General features: G+C 31.0%; 1 protein-coding gene across 2 annotated transcripts; it reads left to right on the plus strand.

Moving 5' to 3' along the window:
• Positions 1-2,832: 2,832 nt before the first annotated feature.
• On the plus strand, positions 2,833-23,587 carry LOC132753330 (uncharacterized). Of its 2 annotated transcripts, XM_060743773.1 has the most exons (11): positions 2,833-3,032; positions 8,633-8,778; positions 9,851-9,983; positions 10,409-10,627; positions 11,113-11,209; positions 11,991-14,738; positions 16,671-16,816; positions 17,489-17,621; positions 19,230-19,436; positions 21,759-21,855; positions 22,500-23,587. In XM_060743773.1, the coding sequence occupies exons 1-6, from the start codon at positions 2,981-2,983 to the stop codon at positions 12,349-12,351; spliced, it is 1,008 nt and encodes a 335-aa protein (XP_060599756.1). In that variant the 5' UTR covers positions 2,833-2,980; the 3' UTR covers positions 12,352-14,738; positions 16,671-16,816; positions 17,489-17,621; positions 19,230-19,436; positions 21,759-21,855; positions 22,500-23,587. The 2 variants fall into 2 exon arrangements, with proteins under 2 accessions (XP_060599756.1, XP_060599763.1); XM_060743780.1 differs by lacking the exon at positions 21,759-21,855.
• Positions 23,588-23,849: the final 262 nt, after the last annotated feature.

A 23,849-nucleotide genomic window follows, 5' to 3' on the forward strand; every position in this document is an offset into this window, starting at 1 on the left:
CAATTAAAATTACTAAGAAACGTGTGGATCACGAGTGACAACATCTCAACTTGATGTCGCCGACCTTTGATCAGTCGGCTGTTTTCACACTTCGACTAATTGAGATGAAAATATGTTGGACTTTAATTGACGGGACCAAATTTTTTCTTTTCGACTAAACAGGAGTCTCGGTAAGTCAAAATTTGACCTAAGCGGAGTTAAAATACAAAGTTAAAGAAGGAAATTTGACGGGACTTTAGAAATTCTTCGACTAACGCGGAATTTTGAGTAAAGCGATTTTGACTTATTGAGAGTCAACTGTAGTATATATACTTTATACAGTATAAACGTGACAATTGAAGATATTAAAAATGTTTAAAGTGTATTGACACACAAGTCCATGAGGTGTAAATCCGTAAATACACATTTTAGGTGCGTATCACCGGCAATAGGCAATAAAAACATAATCGAATCATCGACTTTTGCCGTCAGGTGGTAATATTGCCTTAACACGGATAAGGCATAATAAACAGCCATCACCGAAATGACCCGGCAAAACGTCAGTCGAAAGATTTCCTTTTCCCTTCTTCTCTAATGGGACAAATATGGTAGATGAGTAGCGCATTTAAGCTACTAAAAGGCAAATACTTATATACATAACTAGTTTTAGACATTTTAAAAGGTTAAGAAGCTATTCAATGTTCAACATTACTTTGCAATCCAATCCTCCTGCCAGGAATGAGCAGGGACTTTGCCGTTTGACTCATCAAAATTTGATAAAAGTTCGGCCTCTACGGACAGTCAAATGGTAATACTGTGAGGGTCGGAAGAAAAATTGAATGGCTATTTGTGTTTTAAGAATCGGCGTTAATGGAAAATCGTGTACACTGACAGCACTTTAATATCAAATTTAAAGAAAATCTGAATCTTCGTTTACAACAAAAATTTAAAACACGGTAGATAACCGTTACATTTATGTAATGATTAATGATAGAATGTTGTTATTAATGATAATTTTTGTTTCACACCGATAAATTTCCAGCTTTGCATCAACCATTACATAATTTAACTCTTCCAATTTACGATAGTTCTCATTTTTTGCCAAACATCATATCAAATCAACATTCTACTCATCTTCATTTTCCCAGAAAAATCCATATTAATTAGGAAAATGAGTGATCCCTCGGAATCACTATTGAGCTTTAATGTTTAGCCTCGTTTTCATTTTCAGAGTCAAGGAAATCCATAACATATCCTAACTGTACTGAAAGTAACAAATGTCTGTCAACATTTTAAGGTGTGAAATTAAAATGCCATTATACATGTACATTGCAGATACACGACTGATTGTATTGAATTCGTACGTAAATTGCTGCAAAACATACACAAGGCTTAATTGGTTGATAGCTTTGTGCTCGTCAAATAGAACTCGATCAGTACGGTACTCGACAATAATAGCGTCCTTTTTTCCACACCTCATAAAATGTAACCAATGAATTATCAGCGTTTGTACCACGTGAATGTAAATTATTACTGGATCCAATTTTAGTAATTTGGCCTCCTTTTCGCTTTTCGAGGTAAAAACTCTATAGGGTTAACACACATATTTCCGTGGTATAACGTCTGCAGAGTCCCAAGGAACGGTTTGTGTCCGAGCCCGGTAGTGTGAGGGCTCCAACAGTTCCGAGGGACTCTGCAGACTTTATAACACGAAAAAAAAAACGTGCTTTGACGCTATTAAAGCATAAAATTTAATACAGATTCATGATGTATATTTAATATAAAACACATACATTAAATCCTTTTGCTTGGACGGTATTTATCCAATTCTACATGTTTTACGTATGCGTTTTATTTTTCCGGGGCCAACAACTTGGGAAATACAAATTTTCAGAACGGTTCAACCGAACAAAATTTCCTATTTTATTTTATTTAACAACGCTTAAATTTGAAGATTTATTAACTCAAGAAAAAACATTAAACTACTCTACTGTACCCGAAACAAAACATGACCCTCAGAAATCCTAGAATGATTTCAGATTGACGGTAGAAAAAAGATCAGTGACATCAGTCAGACGTTTTTTTTCAAGCACACATGTTTATATCAGGCACTAAACATTATTCTCTCAAAGAAAAATAAAGAGCAATTATCAATATAAACATTAATAAAACAACATTTTCTCACATTCATTTTTTGTTATCTTGTTTTGTAAGTTAAACTGAATGACAGAGACAACTGTCCGTTCCTTAGAAAGGGCGACAACCAAGATTTTCGGCGATGTATATACGCCGTATATCCGGCATAGTTACTTGAATGCTGCTCGCCGTTAAGCGATTGTGGCCCTCCAATCAAAAATTTCAATATAACAAGAGCGCATGACTCTTTGGCAAACATGCCAAATCTTCATTTTTTGTTTGTTTATTTGGCCCTGTGTGTATAGCGCATAGGTAAAACCGGGCTATAACAAGAGCGCGTTACTATGCTAACACATGGTTTAGGTTCCATTATAACAACAGAGGCAAACAGAGGGAAAAATAGCCGATTTTATGCTATAATATATAAAACATTATTGCACCCTATCTAGTCTCGTTTTCAGAGTCCAATAGTGCCATTTCAAATAAGGAACAAGTTTATGCAGTGTTAAAAAATTGTGGCGTGAAAGTTGGTCATTATACATTGATGGATACAATTTGTTCTATTGGACTCGTACACAATTGCAGAACCACGGTCAAAACATCGTCCAAACAAAAGTTAAGCAGCTTTGAACTTATCCAATGGAAGTCACTCAATGATGTATAACATTGTTGACCTTGAAACTGGTATGAATCACTCAGATAGCTGTAAAGCTCTTGAAACAGATATGCTTACATCCGTTTTGCATCTGCACCAACAATCAACAAGTGCAGGAGGATTTTAATTATTAAATTTCAGTTTTATAATTATAGTTTTCTTTATACGAATGCTTCGTGTTTTATTTGTTATACAAATCACAAGATTATAATGTTGTTGTTAATATGTATCTTAATTATCAGTCATACATCAATATCGCAAGGTAAGTTATATTTTAGCTATTCGTATTAGAAATAGGCATGCTAGTTTTAATCAAAATGTTATTATCAAAAAATTTGCGTCCAAGACACATATTTTCACTAATGCTTGGGCACTATGAAGGTTATGCAGTCCTGAAACATAATTCTTTTAATTTAGCTTTCCATATTACCTTTCAAAGAAGAAATCATATATTGTATTATGCGCTTGTTTAGAAAGCATTAATTAATACCACAGGGAAACTAGTGATCATGTGATAACTAATGAATAGCTGTATATAAATTTGAAGACTTCAAGGATACTACCTAATGCCGGGCATGTTACATTTTTACTTTTCATTTTTTAATTATGCTATGAGTAAGAAAATGGTGACTATTAAACAGAAAACGGTTACCATGTTGTAACTTAAGAACAGTTTGACTTCAATTGTCCCGTAGGTTAATTTGATTTTTATAATTTCCCACTTTGTAACTTCTTTCTGCAACCTCCCGAATTTCCTTATCAAGCTACAATTGTCAACATTCGTGCTATTCCCCATAATCTTAAATAATATTCAGTGACATGCGATATTTAAATGTGACTCCGCTAGTGTTACTTTTCGACAAAAGGAAGCCTATGCCCTAGGAATGAATACATGTTTTCTTTTAAAGCAGTCTTCAAAAAGACACACATTTTATTATAAAATTATTTTTATAATGTGAAAAACAATTACTTGCTCCTCACAAAGATTAATGGAAGTAATTATTGCTTTGTCTTAAGGTGAAATTGATTTATGCCATGCTGAATATAAAATTTATCAACATTTTAGCGTCCAGTGACGATAAACAAACTGAAATTAAGATAACTGTACACTTTTCATTTAGATACGTTGGCATAAAAGTGACATATGCAAAAGTTAATTTTTTAATTCTTTTTTTTTAAATTTTTCATACTTATATTTGTTTTTTTTTTGCAGGCGTATTTTTTTTATATATACGAGTATATTTTGTTTTTAGTACACATTTTCTTTTAGTTTTTCATACATATTTTATTTTAGTTTGCATACATATTTTATTTTAGTTTTTCGTACGTATTTGTTTTAGTTTTGCAAACATTTCTTTTAGGTTGCATTACTTCTTCGTACATATTATACTTTTGTTTTTCGTACATATTTCGTAGACAATCAAAACAGCCGTTACATCTAATAACAGCCGATAATTGAAAATAGGTGTTTGGATACACCATTTGTAAACATGACGCCATTTGTAAAGCAGAGGTTTGGATAGTTACGCCATTTGTAAAACCCCATTTCCAAACTCTTCACCATTTGTAAATTAAAGTACCCTTTTGCAAACCGCCATTTGCAGATACAAACTTTTTAATTTTAGGAGGTTTCAAAAAATAACACCATTATTTAGTATATATATATTGTCCGCGGTAACCCCAAGAAAAGTTCTGCATATGATCTTGATGAGGTTGACATTTGAGACAAGGTGCATGAAAATCCTTCATGGGGTTAAGGAGATAAGGAGTGGACACAAAATCCAAGTCTCAAAACCTTTGACCTGTAGGTGTGACCCCGACCTTGAGCTGTCACACCTGGCATACATATTATCTGAATTTGGTAAGCAATTGATCCAAGTTTTATAAAAGTCCTTCAAAGCATTAAGCAATTTTTCCTAAACCAGTGGGATTATGAGGACCTATTTTGATCTTTGCGCATTATTGTAATACACCAGTCATTTGTAACCACCGCCTTTGCCCCTGGGGAAGTGCGGGTTAAAAAAGAATCGCGTTTTGACGTTTGCGCTGTTAGGGGGAATAATGCAGGAATGTTATTATCTGCGTTTCCCCAGCAGGGCGAAGATTTTACTAGTGGTCGGCTTGGTTTAAAGTCAATGTCCCTCGTTATTCTCATGTTGCGAGGTTGAATGGTATTCATAGAATAATAACTGATCCTTAATCAACAGTCCTTTCCAACTAGACACTAAAATAATAGTATATAATAATAAACAAGGCAGTCTGAAGGACAGCTAAATTCTCTTCCGCAGTGAACATAAATGTGTACTTCTTGACCCTTTACCAGCCTCGACCTTGATGTTATGCCATGCATATCATAAGCGCATAGTCTCATGATGGTCATTACTTGTGCCGTGATATTTAAAATCTTCCATTAAGTAAAGAGTTATTGAGAAAATACAACCTTGACCTTGGGGATAGCAACCTGAATGTTGAACTGCAGATTGTATCATGGTGGTAATCATTTGTGCCAAGTAAATAAAAAACCTTTGAATTGTCAATAAGTTACAGAGAGGACATGAAAAAATAGATGTTTTTTTTTTACATTTGACCTTTGAAGGTCACCCTCACCTTCAGGATTGTGACTTGATTATTGTGCTCTGCCAATGGTATCATAATTGTTATCATATCTGCAAAGTTATCTTTAAAACATTGCAGCGGTTTAAATGTTATGGATAGACACAAAATAAAGCCTTTCTAACATTTGACCTGCAAGTGTGCCCTTGACCTTGGGTGTAGCAATTCAATTATTGCGCTCTGCACATCGTCTCATTATGGTATTTACTCGCGCCAAGTTATTTCAATTTTTTCAGCAGTTTAAAAGTTATGGAGCGGGCACGAATTGTATACACATGTTCTTATAACGGTGATCAATTTTTTTAAAAACAACAGCGGTTTAAAAGTTATGGAGCGGGCACGAAATGAATGTAAACTTTTAAACATGTTCCTTAAATTGTTGCGCTCTGCACGTCATCTTACAATGGTGATCAGTTATTTCAATAAAACTTCAGCAGTTAACACGGGGGAGAATTACGCCGTTCGTTACCCAAACAAACAAGATGGCGGATGCAGCCAAAAAGTATGTTTTTCCCTTTTTTCTCTGAAATTCGTAATGTTCTAGTCTAAAGGTATATAACAACCTTCTCCACAATTTTCTGGGCACACAGCATTTTATTTTATGATGTTTTGTCCCGTACTTCTTCTGAAATGCTGGTCACCAGATTCGAAGCGAGAGAATTTTCCGCCGGTTTGATCGTTGTTACGTACGGCTTTTTCTCTAAAATTCACTGTTCCGTCAATATATATGTATATTAACTGAAACTACTGACTTTAAAAAGTTGTAATATGTCGTCATCTAAGCATTCATGCTAATTCTGACTAGAATAACCGCTATAAATATTACTATCGGGGCATTTTCTGGAAATGATAACGTATGGCGCACAAATATAAATGATAACGAACGGCGCATTTTTCTGCTTAATGGACTTTCTCCATACCACTTAATTTTAGATAGAAAAGAAATGTTACTTGCTCAGGTCTTTCCAGACATAAGAGGATGTTTAGAACCAAATAAAGAAACTGAATATTATTTAGTGTTTGCATAAAAATATATGTCCGGATAGAAATATCTTAATCCGATTGGAGAGCGTAATTACGATTGATATGTTTTCTTGCATATCATAATCGAAATAGAGCAGCTATCCCAGTTTTTGTGGTTTGTAAAGCGTAGTCAAAAGTTAAACTTTTCCCAAATTAAATATTTTTGTATATGTTAGTGATTCTCCCCCGTGTATTATGCGGAGAATGTTTCTCCTATTTACAGCCGACTTTTTTCGAAAAGAAAGGGAAAGGTTAACTTATTGGACCACTTGCATTATGTTTATTTGGACTATCTTTTAAATCTTGTCATTATTTCTCTTTTGAGAAAAGGGCGATATTTTTAAGTTCCTTGGTAGACTTAGAAGACATAAGTTGTGAAAATTTAAGGAAATTGGCCTATTGAAATAGTACGATTTTATGTAACGTTTCCTAGAGGCTAGGAAAGAATATAATGAAACTCATCTCCCAAATCGTTTACTTGACAGTGTTGGCATTTTCGTTCAGCATGAGGGACAAAAGACTGCCTCCACCTGTCTGTTTCTTTAGGGAGCCTGTGGTTACCTGTTCATAAGTGAAAAAGGTCAATCTAAGATAATTAGGTAATGTTTTGTTGTACTATTCGAAATTATTGTCGGATTTAGTATTAAATTATTATCAGACCCTTTTGAGGAACCTGTAAATGAACTATTCCAGTTTTGCAAGAATTGGTCAATTAATGTACGCTTTATTGTCATACTGAACTTTTTAAGATTGATATTTATTTGGTTTTCCCATATGTATGTGTAACTGGTATTATTTAAAAATTGTTTTATACACTGTAACCATTTATAACTTGTGTAAGAATTGACCATCATATCAAAACATACTTTAGAAATTTTATTTCTGTCACCCATAACTCATTTACACCAATAATTTACCATCCTCGATTTAATGACTATGTCCATTGGATAGCGCACAAGCTCTCCGTATAGCATTATATAATGGAGTACTTTTTTGCTTTTAGTAATAGTTTTAAGGAAGTTATTGTGTACCGTTTCAATTAAATCTAGATTTTCGAATCCCAAAACTTCGCAGTTAAAAGTAAGTATAGGAACAATAGTTTGGTCACATAATTTCAACTGTAAATCACTTGGGATATCAAGATTAAATATTGTTTAATAAAGTATATGCATTGATTTATTAAAACTTCCTGAAGATGAGGAAAGCACTCCTTAGTACTTATATTCCTTTATTATTTCAAGTGGTTCGTTGTTAAGAAAGAAACGGAAATTACCGGGTTTATTCGATCCAAATACAATTATTTTAGTTTTACTTTTATTTATTGAAAGTTTCCATTATTTCCACGATAAAAGTATTTTATATTTTGCAAGATTGACTAATATACTTTCAAACTTATTTAGATTCAAACTTTGAAAAACAGACCCTCATTGTAGTAAATTTTGGGGATATTTTGATTAAAGCTTTTTACATATGGAAATGGTCAAATAAGTTTTAGAATCAGTCATTTTGCTCGTGTAATTTGTAACTTGAATTTTATTATTTGTTTTATGAAAACATATTTCATAATGATGATAGCATAGATTATTTACAGTGTCCTCATTTCTGAAAAAGAGCCCTTCTGATAGCAAAGTTTTAGCTCAGAATATTGTCAATAATTCATAAACCAAACAGTAAATGGTGACCTTTAACGCATATAACTGTCCTATTTTGTCAATTGTAAAGTTTTTTATAGTGCCTATTAGGGGTGGTTTACCTAAAGTAATTTTTTACTTTAACCGGTACATTCGCCATTTATACTCAGATGAGTACAATGCCACAAAACCAGGCCGATATGTTGTAAATAATATTTCTTGTTAAGTTGTTTTGGTCTGACGCTCATTTTTGATTAAATGATTCTATTTTGAATTTCTGAAAAAATGAGATTCATCTGATGCAATGGAAAAAATTTGATAGTTGATGTCGCATTCTTAGTTTTATTGAGTCTGATCTGAATAAGTATGAAATGTGAAAAGAACCAATAAAATAATATCATTCCGCATATTATATATGTACAACATGACTATACGAAAACTGTAACAAACGTCTTTAACACTGTAATTCAATTATGATACTGAACTGAATAACTGTTGATAATTGATTATTTACTGAAAATAAAACAATGACATTATAATTAGGTACTCAGTACATAACGAGACGAGTATGACATGTTTTTTTTTTCAACTGCAGCCTTTACACCGGAAGGGTACATCGGATGCTTTAAGGATTGGTCGAATAGAACTCTAACAGAGAAATATCGCCTTTCATTGACAAACAGTGGAGAAGAATGCATTCAGTACTGTAAAACAAATGGATACCGATATGCAGGAACTGAGGTAACCAAAACATGATAACATCCTTACAAACTTGATTATTTATTTATACTACCAATCAAACGGCGACACAATTTCTAAAATATTGTCAATTATTTAGGAATACACTACACCCCTTATGCATTTCCTCCACTTTGAAAGGCTAGATCACTGTCAACTGCATTGAAACTGAGGGGCGTTGGTTCAAACTCCAGAAGGGGCTGTTTATTTTTAACAATTTTTAAGTATCTCTCAGATCCCTTATGAAAGAAAAAATGTTTGATTTTAATTATATAATTATTGTAGGCATTTATTTGCTTAATAATGCTAAATGTAATAGCAAATATGGTACCATATATTTTCAAAATTTAAGAAAATAAAGACTAATATTTTGCAAGATCAACCAATTTACTTTTAAGAAAATTGGAAACTTTGAAAACAGTCTCTCATTGTAGTAATTTTAGGGATAGTTTGAGTAAGGTTTTTTAATGTAAATATGAAAACATTTATTGCTAAATGTAATAGCAAATATGGTACCATTTATTTTCAAAGTTTAAGAAAATAAAGACTAATATTTTGCAAGATCAACCAATTTACTTTTAAGAAAATTGGAAACTTTGAAAACAGTCTCTCATTGTAGTAATTTTAGGGATAGTTTGAGTAAGGTTTTTTACATAGGGAAATGGTCAAAAAAGTGTTTAAAGTGGGCGGGGTAGGGTAACATTTTTATACATATTTAAACTATTTTATTAAGAAAGAATAATTTTGCTCGTGTAATTTGTAACCTGAATGTTTTTACTTGTTTCTAAACAATGATCAGTAGGAAAACATTTTTCATCATGATAATATAATGGAGCTTCTTCATTTCTGAAAAAGAGCCCTTCTAATGGCAAATTTTTATTTCAGAAAAAATGTTCAAAACTCATAAACCACATGGAACTTTGCATACAGGTGACATTTAAGGCATATAACTGTCCTATAATGCCAATAATACAGTTACTTACAGTGCCAGTTAGGGGTGGTCTACCTTTATAACAAACATTTTTGGCGACGTGGACATTTTAATAATCAGTTCAGGTACAATTTTTTCTTACAGTATGGAAGCGAGTGTTATTGTGGAAACAAACAGAGGGTGAAAACAAATTCCTCCAATTGCACACATGCTTGTAAAGGAAACAAAAATGAAATTTGTGGGGGAGGTTGGGCAATATCCGTATATAAAGTTATAGGTATGTTAACGTGCTATACTTACAATTCTTAAAAAATGTCAAGTACAAAATACCCTATTTGGTAACATTATTGCTGCTAACATTTTGAGAATATATATACTAAAGATATGTTATATATGTTTTAATAGTCATTTAAATAAACATTTTATTGATCTGTATAATATTTTGTGCATTTGCTTATAAACGAATCGTGCATTCAAAAATTTATTGCTGCACTTGAATAGAAGGATATAATTTTGTTCGGAACATTTTATTTTGTTTCGTTTCATATCATGACTATGTTTGTCAAATAAGAGAGACATTTTTGTCAAATCAATCACAAGATTATCAAAACAACATAAATGTACTACTTATAAATTCAATAAAAATCATAAGATATATCGGTAGCTTTATACCCTTTAAGATAGATTTTATATTTTCAATAGTCGTCAAGGAAAACGCAACAACGACTATGTTCAAGCCATCAACAGTCAAAAGGGAAACTATAACAAAGACAAAAATAACAATGATTTCAACAAGTCAAAACCATGTAACTTCAGCATCAAACAACTCTACCTTTGTACCTACCGGCACTTCATTTAGTAATGGCTTAACACAGACTATAAAAACAACGCACCGTGGCCAGTCACAAACAAGAACGGAAGGTAAACACCTTTTCTGAATCAAACAATTTGTCATATTTACTACAGTGTACAATGATTAGACAATAATATAATTCAAGCTGGAAATGTCTATGACACCCGAAATAATAGACATTAAAGGAATAGCATTGCCGGGCTGTTTGCATATATATATATATATATCTACATATATATATATATATATATTATATATATATATATATATATATATATATATATATATATATATATATATATATATATATATATATATATATATATATATATATATATATATATATATATATATATATATATATTTGGTAGTTACTGTTTTTCAGTTCTGTATGTAATAACCTATAATTTGGTGAGCATATTTCGGACAAATATTTATCACAATCCTTTTATTTCAATTATAATGAAATATCTGGAAAAAAGATTGTGTACTTTAAGCAAAATATTATAGCATATTTTGTTATATTGCTTTTTTAAACATATTTCTTTTCCAGATAAGTCAAGCGGATCAATCATCATTATTGTACCAGTAATACTGACCTTGGTTGCAATTTTTGTCATAGTCTTGGCTGTTATCTTTATGAAGAAGCGGTATTAATATTACATTCCATATCATATAATGTTACTTTGTTCTGACCATCTACCGAACAAAAAATGCGGTTTAGTTGGGTTAACGAGCAGCTTTTTCTGTCGTTTTCTTTTTCTTGACCGGTCGGAATATAACAATGGATTTTTTTTATCTTATATTGAATTTTGGTTAATTCATTGAACATATATGTTGTTTGGTTTCAGAAACATACTTTGGCTTCCTCTGAATTGATACATTTCTATCAGCGACATTTCCTCTTTTTCAAATTAAAGAACATTTCTAGAGTCAATGTGAAATCCGTTCGTAAAACGTTTACAAAGGAGTCGACATTTTAAATATTTTATTTTACCTTGTCTAAATCACAACATTTCTGTTTTTTTTTTCATTTGTTTTGTGTAAAATATCAAAATCGTGATCATTTAACTCGGTTCACACTTTTATAACAATATGACAATAATCTCATTATGCATTTTACAATTACTGAGTTGTGTAATATTGCATACAGGAATATGAATTAAGTAAAAATTGTGGAAAAGTAATGAAATAGCATGTACTTTTAAAGCAAAACTATTTTTACATGTTCATATGTTATTTATGAATAGATCTACGTGAAACGTAGAATTTATTTAGAGTAGATATTAAACGCTTGAATCAAAAACCTATCAAATATTGTCGAATGTAATTTAAATATATTGACATAACTTATTTGTTTTGAAAATATTCATAAGTTTCAAAAATGGATAGTTATTAATTATTCTTGAATAATCGTTTTGTCTTATTCAGGAAGAAAAGAAATGGTAATAATATCAATCAGGCATATCATGAACCTACTGAAAAGGCTCCCGGAAAACAACAGGCTTCAACTGATGACTCTGAAAAAGTAAACAATTCGCACGTTGTTCATTACGAAATATTACAACAATCAGATCACATATATGTAAATAATGAAGTAGCAGCAGCAGCAGCAGCAGCACAATCTACTGACGGGTTTAATGAAATGTTGCAACATAAAGTTGATTCTGGCAGCGAGTATACAACTCTTGAAAGACAAAGTTCACGCAAAAATTACATAATTTATCAAGATGGGCTTTACGAAATGTTAAATAAGGAAAACCAACCCGAGGACTTGTATATCAACATTTAACAAAATCAAAATAATTAGTTTATGTTTTAAGAATTGTATATATATAGACATATGGTGCATTGACATTGTAGCAAGTTGATATGATTTTGAAATACCATTTTTCTAGGGTTTAGTGTCCCCTGTCACCACTGGCTAGGCTATTAACATCATTATACAACTTTATATAGACCAATGAGAGGAAGCTTCATTTGTCATCTTATACAGAAATTAATATGTACATCATCTATACAGTTACTATCCGATTTGTGTATACATTATATTTTAAAAGACACGTATGATTATTTGGTAGTATTTCAAGAAACTCAACTTACAGCGTTTCTGTAACAGGGACCCACACAATTTAAAAAGATAACCATAAACAATTATTCATTTGTTTCATAATTAATCATATTTGATATATTTCTAATCAAATATTTTTTTAAACATATTGAGAACAAATTTTATTTAACTTCCTATTGTCATGAAAACTAGCTAACACAGTAATTATGTATATGTATTCACTGAAAATTATTTTCATGTGGTTTTTATATTAGCCTGTACGTGCTCGTCAGATTTTGATAGTACAAGTATAATTTAATCTTTATGTGTTAATAACTTTACAATTGCTTTTTAGTTAAAATAGAAAATGTATTTGAAGATCATTATATTTTTTTTCATCAAAATTTAATCTATTTCTAATTGACATATTCTTTTCCAAACCTCCATAGATTTTCACGAGAAATGATAAATACGAAGAAATAATCCAAATAATCAACAATCTAAGTAATGTAAGCACAATTTTTGAGAAATGCATTTGATAGAAGAAATGATCAATTATAAATCACAAAAGGAATATGTTTTGTATTCTATATACCTTTAAGGAATCAGAGTCTATACGAGTACATGTACAGGTAACCGTGAGTCCCAAATCTTACACACACGTCTTAGAACTCATTGCAGCATTCTAAATGAAGATCTTTTTTCTGAAAACATAATTGATGATCCCTTCTGTCAGTGCGGTGAGATTGAAGATTCATGTCACTTTTTAGAAAAAATTATAATCAATTTTACCGCCAGAGGACCATTCTCAAAAAACAGCTCCAACAAATAACAACAGTTACATTGTCAACTAAACTCTTTGGCCACAGAGGTCTCAGCGATGAAACAAATGCCAACATATTTAACCTTGTACATTACTATATCACTAGCACACAGCGGTTTCGTCTTTCCTAACTCTTTATATGCTTAACAAAAACATTACTAGTGTTTTTACGTAAGTTATCACGTACTTTTATAATTCAGCATTCCTTTAAAAATTTTTTACAATATCATCATGATTTATACTTTGCCTCTTATGTAATGATAATAAGACACTTGGTCTTATATCCAGGATGTATTTAAAATTCTCCTGATAAAAACAACAACAAAAACATATGTTGACACGTAAGCAAAAATTCCATTTTTTATAACTGACCTATCACTCTCTTAATGACAATGGCCACACCTCGCTCTCTGAGTTCTAGAACTATCCTTCTATCTATACTTCTTCTTTTCTATTTTACTACAATCCTTGATTGTTTATAGATTCAACTTCATTAAGTAGAAAATAGTTGTTTAGACTTAAAACCGAGCATTTTTCTCTCTCCCGTACCCTTTAATTAAACAATTAAATATGATCGAACATTAGTTTATATTTTCACTTTTTTCGTTTGTTGTATTTTCATTACTTATTTCACTATTTCTATGTGTAATTATGTAATTATTTCATGTTAGTAACTACTGTACTTGTACGTGCTGTAACATTATAATTTAATATACTTTTACAATTTCCAGGAAAAGATATCTACATAAGTCTTTGACTTCCTATTCAATCCTGTCTTATATTATGTTCTTGTACCATAATTGTAATTGTTTGCATTATATGAAATAAATACTGTTTAAACCAAACACAATATATGTTTTGCTATTTCTAATATTATTTCAATACAGTATGATATAATATTCTTTTGTGATTTTACATCATTGTGTGTTTGTCATATGTATATTTATGTTTATAATAGCAAAAGACAGATATCTGCCGAACTGCAAATTATTTTATGAATTTAAAAGAATACACTTAAATAGTCAGACACTCGTTATGATGATAATGTTTATTGTTGACTTTCAAACCGATGTGAATCATTGAAATAGCTGTGTAGCTATTGAAACAATATGATGACATCCGTTTTTACATCCGCATCAATAATTAACAAGTGTGAGATATTTTGTAATCAAGATTTAATCACCTTTTTTGTTCTGTCTCGCATTGACTGTTTTGTGATTTTCTTTACAAATCTTATAAAGTTGATTTGCTACCATGTTTTTGATAACGTGTTTCTTAATTATCCTTTACACATCCATATTGCTAGGTAAGTTACATTTTAAACAGTTCAGATATTTATATTTCTCTTTTAAGAACAATGTCTCGTATAAGTAAAGAATTTACTTCTTATGAAATAATGACAAAAAACCTGTACTAATTTCATTGCAATATTATTAATAAATTATTTAGGACATGTAGTGTTTCTAATGAAACATAAATCTTTTAACTCAATTTACTCATTCTGTATAGTAACAAAAAGACATGAATATAATTATGAACACACGAGTTTTTTAAGTACATGTAATAAGTTCGATTAAACAGATTGCGGGGATAAGACTCACAATATGGCCAGGTTATATGTGCTTAAGTTAAGTCGGAGTTCAAAAACAGTTTTAAATTTTGTTTAACACTGTGTTTGGCAATACCGTACACTGTTAAACTACTATTTTTCAAACAACCCTTGTTGCCATGAAGTGGAGTGGATAGAAATATAGTTCTGACAGTATTTAAATCATTAAGTGGAAAGAAATATAGTTCTGACAGTATTTGAATCATTAAGTGGATAGAAATATAGTTCTGACAGTATTTAAATCATTAAGTGGAAAGAAATATAGTTCTGACAGTATTTGAATCATTACGTGGATAGAAATATAGTTCTGACAGTATTTGAATCATTACGTGGATAGAAATATAGTTCTGACAGTATTTAAATCATTAAGTGGAAAGAAATATAGTTCTGACAGTATTTAAATCATTACGTGGATAGAAATATAGTTCTGACAGTATTTGAATCATTAAGTGGATAGAAATATAGTTCTGACAGTATTTAAATCATTAAGTGGAAAGAAATATAGTTCTGACAGTATTTGAATCATTAAGTGGATAGAAATATAGTTCTGACAGTATTTGAATCATTAAGTGGATAGAAATATAGTTCTGACAGTATTTAAATCATTAAGTGGATAGAAATATAGTTCTGACAGTATTTGAATCATTAAGTGGATAGAAATATAGTTCTGACAGTATTTAAATCATTAAGTGGATAGAAATATAGTTCTGACAGTATTTGAATCATTAAGTGGATAGAAATATAGTTCTGACAGTATTTGAATCATTAAGTGATCGTAGCTTTTTGTTTTTATCTGGCTTTTATGAGATTCCGTATGAAGAGAGTATTATAATTATAATGTTTAAGAAACACCAAGATTGACTACAAAATCGGACACAATGCCAAGTTTCATGTGAAAAGTGTGAACACATTCAATGTTGTAGATATGTTAATCTAAATGGTAAAACTACATAAACATGTATATAACTAAACGAAAGATTCTTCATTGAAAGTAATCCTAAATATGAATGATGAACATAACAATGCATGCAAATCATCGGAAAACCTTTTTTCTATAGCTGATAATTAGACTCTCCTACGGAAATATTATTATAATTCTACATTGGGAAATAGTTGTCTTCTTCAAAAAATATTTTACGAAACTTTTGTTTTAAATTTCGTCCCCGTCATCTTTTTAATATGACTGTTATTTTGCAAGTGCCAACTGCTTCATTTTATTATCCAATTAATTGATTTTGATAAATTGTTTTCTTAATCATTTTTATTTTGATCACTTCCCGAACATGATTTGTTTCCTGATAGACTCACCCACTTATATATTTATACATGTATAAGGTCCATCGGTACAATTATAGTAGTCATCTTTTCTGTCAAATCAAAATATTAATAAATAAACAAATTAAAATACTTTGTAACTGTTATTGACATGTTGTAATTCTCCATTTTATTTTGGTATTTTTTTTAAACTCAAAATACATCGTAAAATGAATAAAACGAGACAACTTTGGACATTGAATATTCAGAAACTATGACAATATCAAATGCAGCCTAAAGAGTATTTGCCGAAACAGGTTAATATTATAACATTTGTAACAACTTGTCTTATAACAATATCTTGTCACACTACAGCTGTCACAGAGGTAAATTATATTGGCTGCTTTTTGGATGGGCCAGAAAGAATTCTGAAAGGGAAAAGCCGCACTTCAAAGACAAACAGTGGGGAAGAATGCATTCAATATTGTAAAATCGGCGGATACAGATATGCAGGAACTGAGGTGATAAAAATAGAAGGAAATGTTTAATATACTTATATTAAAAAAGGATCCTAATTATACATTTGTGTCATTTCCTAAAACGTTCATCTTATTTCATTGTTATCAATATTTGATGCTGAATGGTCAATGAATTAACATTAAAATAACATTTCATTTATAATTATGCATTGTATAAATTATAAATAATGACAAGAACAAATTATATTATATAGAATATTACAGTACATATATTCCATACGATTTGTACTAAAGGTACATAATTTTGGTACATAATCGTAAAATATTTACAAAATTGGTACATTTACAATGTAGGTATAAATAATTTTGGCTCAACTGCGAAATTCACAAATTTACAAACAAGTATTGGACGTGTGATTTTTAGGTGTTTGGTTTTCCTATTCGTTCAACACTGGTAAAAGATTTATTTTGCATTCAGTACCAGCATATCTTCATGTAACACTTTGACTATTGTATCTTTCCTGGATTCGTCCGTTTCTGAGCTGTTTTTTGCAACTTTGGAAAAACAGTTGATTGTAAATTCATTGCATTTCAATTGATCTGAACAATAATCCAGATAGATAAAATGCTTACAAATAATCCTTTAAGGTTTTCTATAACAATCATTTTTGCAAGGGAAAATAATTAAAAGTACAAGCTTTGTGTTACTTACAGAGTGGAGATGAGTGTCATTGTGGACATTTTATGAGCTTTGCAAGGCAAGCTGATGGTTGTGTCTACCCTTGTGAAGGCAACACAAATGAAACTTGTGGAGGACATTGGGTAATATCAGTGTATTATATAACAGGTACGCTTACAAATATATTTACGTAGCATAATGTAACGCCCGGCATATCCACGCTTGTTCCACCGTTAAAGATCCTGTTACTCAAAGTAATAATGTTCTAATATCATAAATATGATAAGAACTTTTATCAATGGTGTAAGTTCCAATAAACATTATTTGTAAAGATTTTACCGATTTCACATTTTCATGCAAATAAAGGGAGGTAATTAGAAATATATTTTCGATAAAGTCTTAGCCAACTTTTTCACATATATTTCAATGATAATTTAAAATGCGCATAAACGTTTGCAGTACATATCTAAAATATTCCTGGATGTTTGAAAACTTTTTTACAAGAGTAATTATATACGAGTACATATATTAAAGTTCACTTAAGTGTGGTTACATCCTTAACTACAACATACAGGATTTTTAATTGTTTATTGTGCATAAAAGCTAATCTAATTGATAACTGTGTAATTTAATGTTTGCATAATTTTATCTACATCTAACACTGTTTACACAACATTTCTTTATTTTTTTCTGTAACTAATTGTTTTCACGACTTAACTGGACATGTTTGTCTAGAGAATTTCTCCGTACGATATTTGGTGCCACAAAAGTTTAACTTATAGTTAAATTACGAAATGTCTTTTTCAAATGATAGTCTAAACTATCAGAGAATAACCATTTTTTATGTATTTGAATCAATTTTTGTGGCTTTAATAATGTTTTGTATATTTAACATACATTGACCCTTCTGACAGAAACTATTTTTGTATGTTTGTCTGTCTGTATGTATGTTTGTCACTTATGTGCGATAGAATTCCTTCATTTTGACATGTAAACAATACATTTTACTTTTAGAGTGAAATAATTTTTTACTTACGTCCTGTTATCTGGCAAGTTTACTGGGATACTATATAACCATTTATAAAGATATACTTTGTGATTGTGTTGCCTGTGATTTCCGTGAAGCGAATTCCTTGTTCTCCTTCAGATATTCGAATAGCGTGGAAACGCCTATTAAAATAGGAAGGTGTTCTACTTAATGGCCAGATGACTGTTGGCTTTAATTCATCATATATTTTCAAAATTCTTAAACTTACATGGTAAAGTATTCTAGATACTTCGTCATTTTTTGAAGAAGCTGAAACCTAAAACCGACTCTGTCAAAAACATTACTTTAATGAATGGGCATATTCGAAATATTCAAAATAGCATACAAACAAACTTACTTTGATGAAATACGTGCGGGCGTTATAAGTTTTCATGACTCGGTAGTCGTTTTGTTAAGTTTGAGTACCACTCAAGCCGGTGCTAGGGCTATCGCTATATCCATTTTAAATTTATTTTGAGTTCTACCGTGAATATATGTTGCTCAGCAGTTGCGTTTCCCTAAACTGTGCATACAGGAGCAACCTTGAACACTAAATTCTTCCTAATAAATTGCATCTGCTTAGTGCCTTTTAGAATTAAGAAATTCGAATTTATGACTATACTTGAATACACATTTAGTTCATTGCAAAAGTAGTAGTCGTTTTAAGGATAACAAATAACTAACAAATGAAAATAAAACATTTCTGTTACCATGATAAAACTCTTGGAATTAATTTTTTTGTTCACCAGTTGACCAGATAAACACAAGTACGACAAAATTCACGTCAACAACAACAAACTGGGAAGCGAAAACTACGAAGACAATAACAATAACTTCAACATATCAAAGGGAGGTAACATCATCATCAAACAGCTCTACATATGCACCTACAAGTAGTACAATTATAACTAACAGTCCATTTAAAACAACGCCAAACACACATTAAAAAACAGAAGGTAAATAATTTATTGAAATTAAATAAGCTGTTCATCTGTTTCGCCAGACTACGTTATAAAAAAGGGTATGGACATCTGCTTAAATATTAATAAGACAATTTTTATATACCAAAAACTTTAATCATTTTTCACAAACTTATATTTAATAAGATTTTAGGTACAATAACTTGCTTTTGTGAGATAAAACATTTGTATAAGTTGGTATCACAAATTTACATTTAAATCTAAGAAATTGTCCTCCATTGATGTTATTTAATTATGATTTGATTCTTCAAACAGGAAATGTTGTATGTTACTTTGTATAACTATTTAAAAAATGTTTACATTATGTGATATAGTTAGGATATAATGACATATTTATCTGTTTGACTGCCCCATATGTTAATCAGATACTTTGTTTGCCTATTTGTTTGTTTGGTTGATTGATTGGGTTTTCGTCACATTAACATAGCATAGGTCATATGGCAACGTTCTTTACTCGTGAAGGAAGACCTCAGGTGGCCTTCCGTGTATTATTTCAGGCACGAACCGGCACCTGAGTAGAACCACCGGCGTGTTGTAAGCTAGCTGGATCGCTTCATCACATGAAAGAATCAAAAGTCCCTGTGGGGATTTGAACAGTACTTATTTGATCTCACTGAATGTTTGTCGATCATTCATTGAACGATTTTACATATCGTAATTAATGAAAAATACATATTAATAAAATTATGAAAATTAAAAGAAATATTTTTTCCCTGTCATACATCTAAAGTGCTAAATTGGAAGCAATTTAAAATATGGTTTGTTCTGGACTCGATCTTTTAACAACGCTGTACTTACAATAAGGACAGCCGGTCATGATTATGGATTTAAGTATCGAGAAAACTACTATAAATTGAATAAAGAAAACATGCATAAATCGTAAAAGAAAGAAACTACCGAAAAGCCGCCCCCAAAACAAAACAGTCTCAGGTTAATACTGCCAAACAATACCATATGCGTGATCATGACTGTGAGAGCGCAAATTCGCTCTTCTTTATCAAGCACGGCTAAATATATTATCATAACCATAAACTTTAGTTAGACTGACCATTTGAATGTATTTGGGTTTTTCACAATAATTTCTTAGATTAAGATCTACCGCTATAGGTATTAAATAGATGAAATTGAATGAAACTTCAATACTGAATTTATTGAACGAGTTGAATAAAAAAAATACATTATGCGAGCCCCTGGCAAACATAATATTACTTTATTTACTCAACGTGCCTATACTGGCATGCGAGCAGTTCCCGTACAGAAGCAGTACCCGTATTTTTCATTTAAACTCTTGATTTTTACTTGCCTTCTTCAAAAATTCATATCAAATCAAGCAGATACATAAACGAGACAAAATCTAATTGTCAGTTCGGCAGTACGTATATAAAGTCTCATTTTAACTCACTTTCACCTGTGCGTCGTCAAAACGTGACCTTGTTTTCTCTGGGGGATTCCGCCCTTGCGCGCATGCGCAAAAATACTTACACGTGAGGCTTGTTAAAGGGTTTTCCACTAATACCACCTGTTTACAAATAAGTAGGCAATGAGATGAAAAATTGTTTAATTATCAGAATGTTGACCAATATTACTATAAATAATAATTTGATGGCTTTGATGCGTAAAATATCATGCATACAAGCATGTTACTGCATATGAATGCGTTGGGGTAACGGTACCGGGTAATAGATACCCGCGTTTAGTCTACGCTCTATTTCCTGAATTACATCTATTTATCTCTTAGATAATGGTCTGTTCAACAATTGTAAATGAAAAATAGGTCCGATATAATAAAATTGTATAATTATAATGGGTTAGATTTTACGTACGGGAACTACTTCTCTTCATACAAAATAATGGATAATTTCGGTACCCCATATGAGGCCTCATAAGTAAGGGTTATTCTATGTTTAGAACATGATGGAATTTCCATGATTTGTGTGACGAGCCGAATATTGATGTGTAACATTCAAATATTGGTGAGTGAGCGTAATAAAAATAATGATTAAGTAACTGTGATTTTTGTACGGGAACTGCTCGCATGCCAGTAGTGTAACGCTAACATTTAGCGGGTCTTAACGCTGTTTGTATAACGCAAATGACATCACGTCAAAATATTTGCACGACCGTGCAATACCATGTTTACGGAGTCACAAAATCGGTGTGTGATGAATATTTCTTATTTTATCATATCAAAATATATGTCGAAGTAACAATAAATATTCGTCTTAAGAGTTGATACTTTAGACAAGACTTTGAATTATCCTATTTTATTTATGTTGCACCGTACAACACTTTTTTAAGGTAAGTCCAGCGGGTCAACCATCATTATTGTACCAGTGTTAGTGATCTTGATGGCAGTTATAGCTACAGTTATTACGGTGATTGTTGTTAAAGTTCGGTAAGACTTTTTGCTTCAATTTACATATAGACTATCATTATATTAGTTATTTTATTGCGATGTTTTTGTAATTTTGCAATAAACTACGGCTAAATAAAATCAAATTCAGGAAAAGAAGTAACAAAGAGTTTGTTTAGAGATTTTAAACCTTTTGGTTACACAGCACAACATGTTTCAATGAAATAAAACCATATATGTATACATGTAGTAGTAATATAACATTGTCCTAATTAATAACGCACATTAAGCGCGAAACGTTTTTTTTATATACGTTTAGTCAGATATTCACATTAGTTTTTATATATAAATTGTATTGTCGATGAAGAAAAAATGTTGAAAAACTATCCTATAATAAAATAATATTTGGAAATCAAGGGATGCAAACGCTTGAATATCATTGGTTACAATTTAAAAGGTGTGAAATACCTTTCTTTATTGAATGTTATATAGTTCGCAAGAAGCTCCCTTTATAACTCGTTTTTGAATTCGTTAAATATTTTCTATTTGATATGATAGCTCATGTGAAATTCTATTTGTATATGTGCCTACTACCTAGCATAAGATTTCGTAATTTCTCTTGGTAATCCTAATGCATAACAAAAATGAATTGTCTTTATTCCTAAATTTTTCTTCATCTTATTCAGGAAGCAAAATAATGGCCATGAAATGCTACATGAATATCATGAACCTACTGAGAAAATTTCTACAATTGAAGACAATTCGCACAATTATATTAATGATGGTATAATCTGGTGATACAGGCGCAAATAATGAAATAGCAGCACAAACAGATGACGGTTTCTATGAAATGTTGCAGCATAAAGTAGATGCTGACGGCGATTATACAACACTTGATGCGGATACTGCAAGGTCAAACAACACGATAAACCAAGATGGGCTTTACGAAATGTTGAATAAGGAAACACAGCCCGAAGCAATTTATAGCAACATAAAACAGAATCATATTTAGTAAAAAATAATTAGCATTTAGCACACATCGTTGGCATAAACGTTTAGCTGCAGCTATTGAAAGATCTAACTAAAAGAGACTTTAAAGAGAATTAATGATACTCTGAATATGACTGATTATTCTTAATAACTTCGTATGTTTTTGCTCAAAGGGTTTAGAAGGAATCGTAGAACATAAAGATATAGATCTTGTTTTTCGATCAAAATTGAATGATCAGCTTCAATGTGCAGATATTGTTATACATGCAAAAGAAACATTTTTCTTTCTACAAGAACTTGTTTTACTTTTCGCTGCATATAAAATACATGTAGTGTAGAATATATCTATATGTACTTTAATGGCAAAATCATTTGCAATAAATTGTTAATATTTAAAAACAACAAACCTCCATTCAAAAACATTCCTCTGAATTTATTTTGTATATATGTTATTTTCCTGTGTGTAATTTACGTTTATGTCGGAAATTCATACTGTGCCCCCTCACCGCAGAAGACTAGTGAAAATCGGAATTCTTATATTACATTATATAAATTCTCAATTGAAGATATTGGAGTAGAACACTGACTATAAAAGGTTCATTAACAAGGAATATATACTTGTACATAAAGAAACATATTTTCATTTGTTAATTTTGTCATTATTGAACATGTCTTCTAATTGAATGCATCACACATTTCATAAAATATACATGTATACTCTGTTATATTTCTTTAACTAGGTGTTTTACTATACAAACATTTCATAAAGAAAACTTAAAATGACTACTGATCGAACGATCAATTTTGTTTTCAAATATTCATCTGGCATATAAATCTTTATGATGGAATATCAAAATAATGACCTTAAAACTTGAACAGTCGTTGAACATTGCGACATATTTCTTTCACTTTCATTTTTATTTGTTTGGGTCGTCAGACCAAACAAATAATGGTAGCGAAATTTCAGACCCTGATGCTGTCAATTGCATATGCCGAAAGTAGTCCACTTTTTTGAAGCGGTGACTTCTGTTTATTCGTACACTAAC

Source organism: Ruditapes philippinarum, unplaced genomic scaffold (genome assembly GCF_026571515.1).
Source record: "Ruditapes philippinarum isolate M1 unplaced genomic scaffold, ASM2657151v2 ctg1925_1_1_1_1, whole genome shotgun sequence".
In the NCBI taxonomy this organism is placed as follows: Eukaryota; Metazoa; Mollusca; class Bivalvia; order Venerida; family Veneridae; genus Ruditapes; species Ruditapes philippinarum.

What these genes read in the sequence shown, in the direction of transcription:
- LOC132753330 (XM_060743773.1), top strand. Translation starts at nt 2,981, where the DNA reads ATGTTGTTGTTAATATGTATCTTAATTATCAGTCATACATCAATATCG. An exon ending in ATCCGTATATAAAGTTATAG is followed by an intron (nt 9,984 to 10,408) that starts GTATGTTAACGT and finishes TATTTTCAATAG; the next exon opens with TCGTCAAGGAAAACGCAACA. An exon ending in GTCACAAACAAGAACGGAAG is followed by an intron (nt 10,628 to 11,112) that starts GTAAACACCTTT and finishes TTTCTTTTCCAG; the next exon opens with ATAAGTCAAGCGGATCAATC.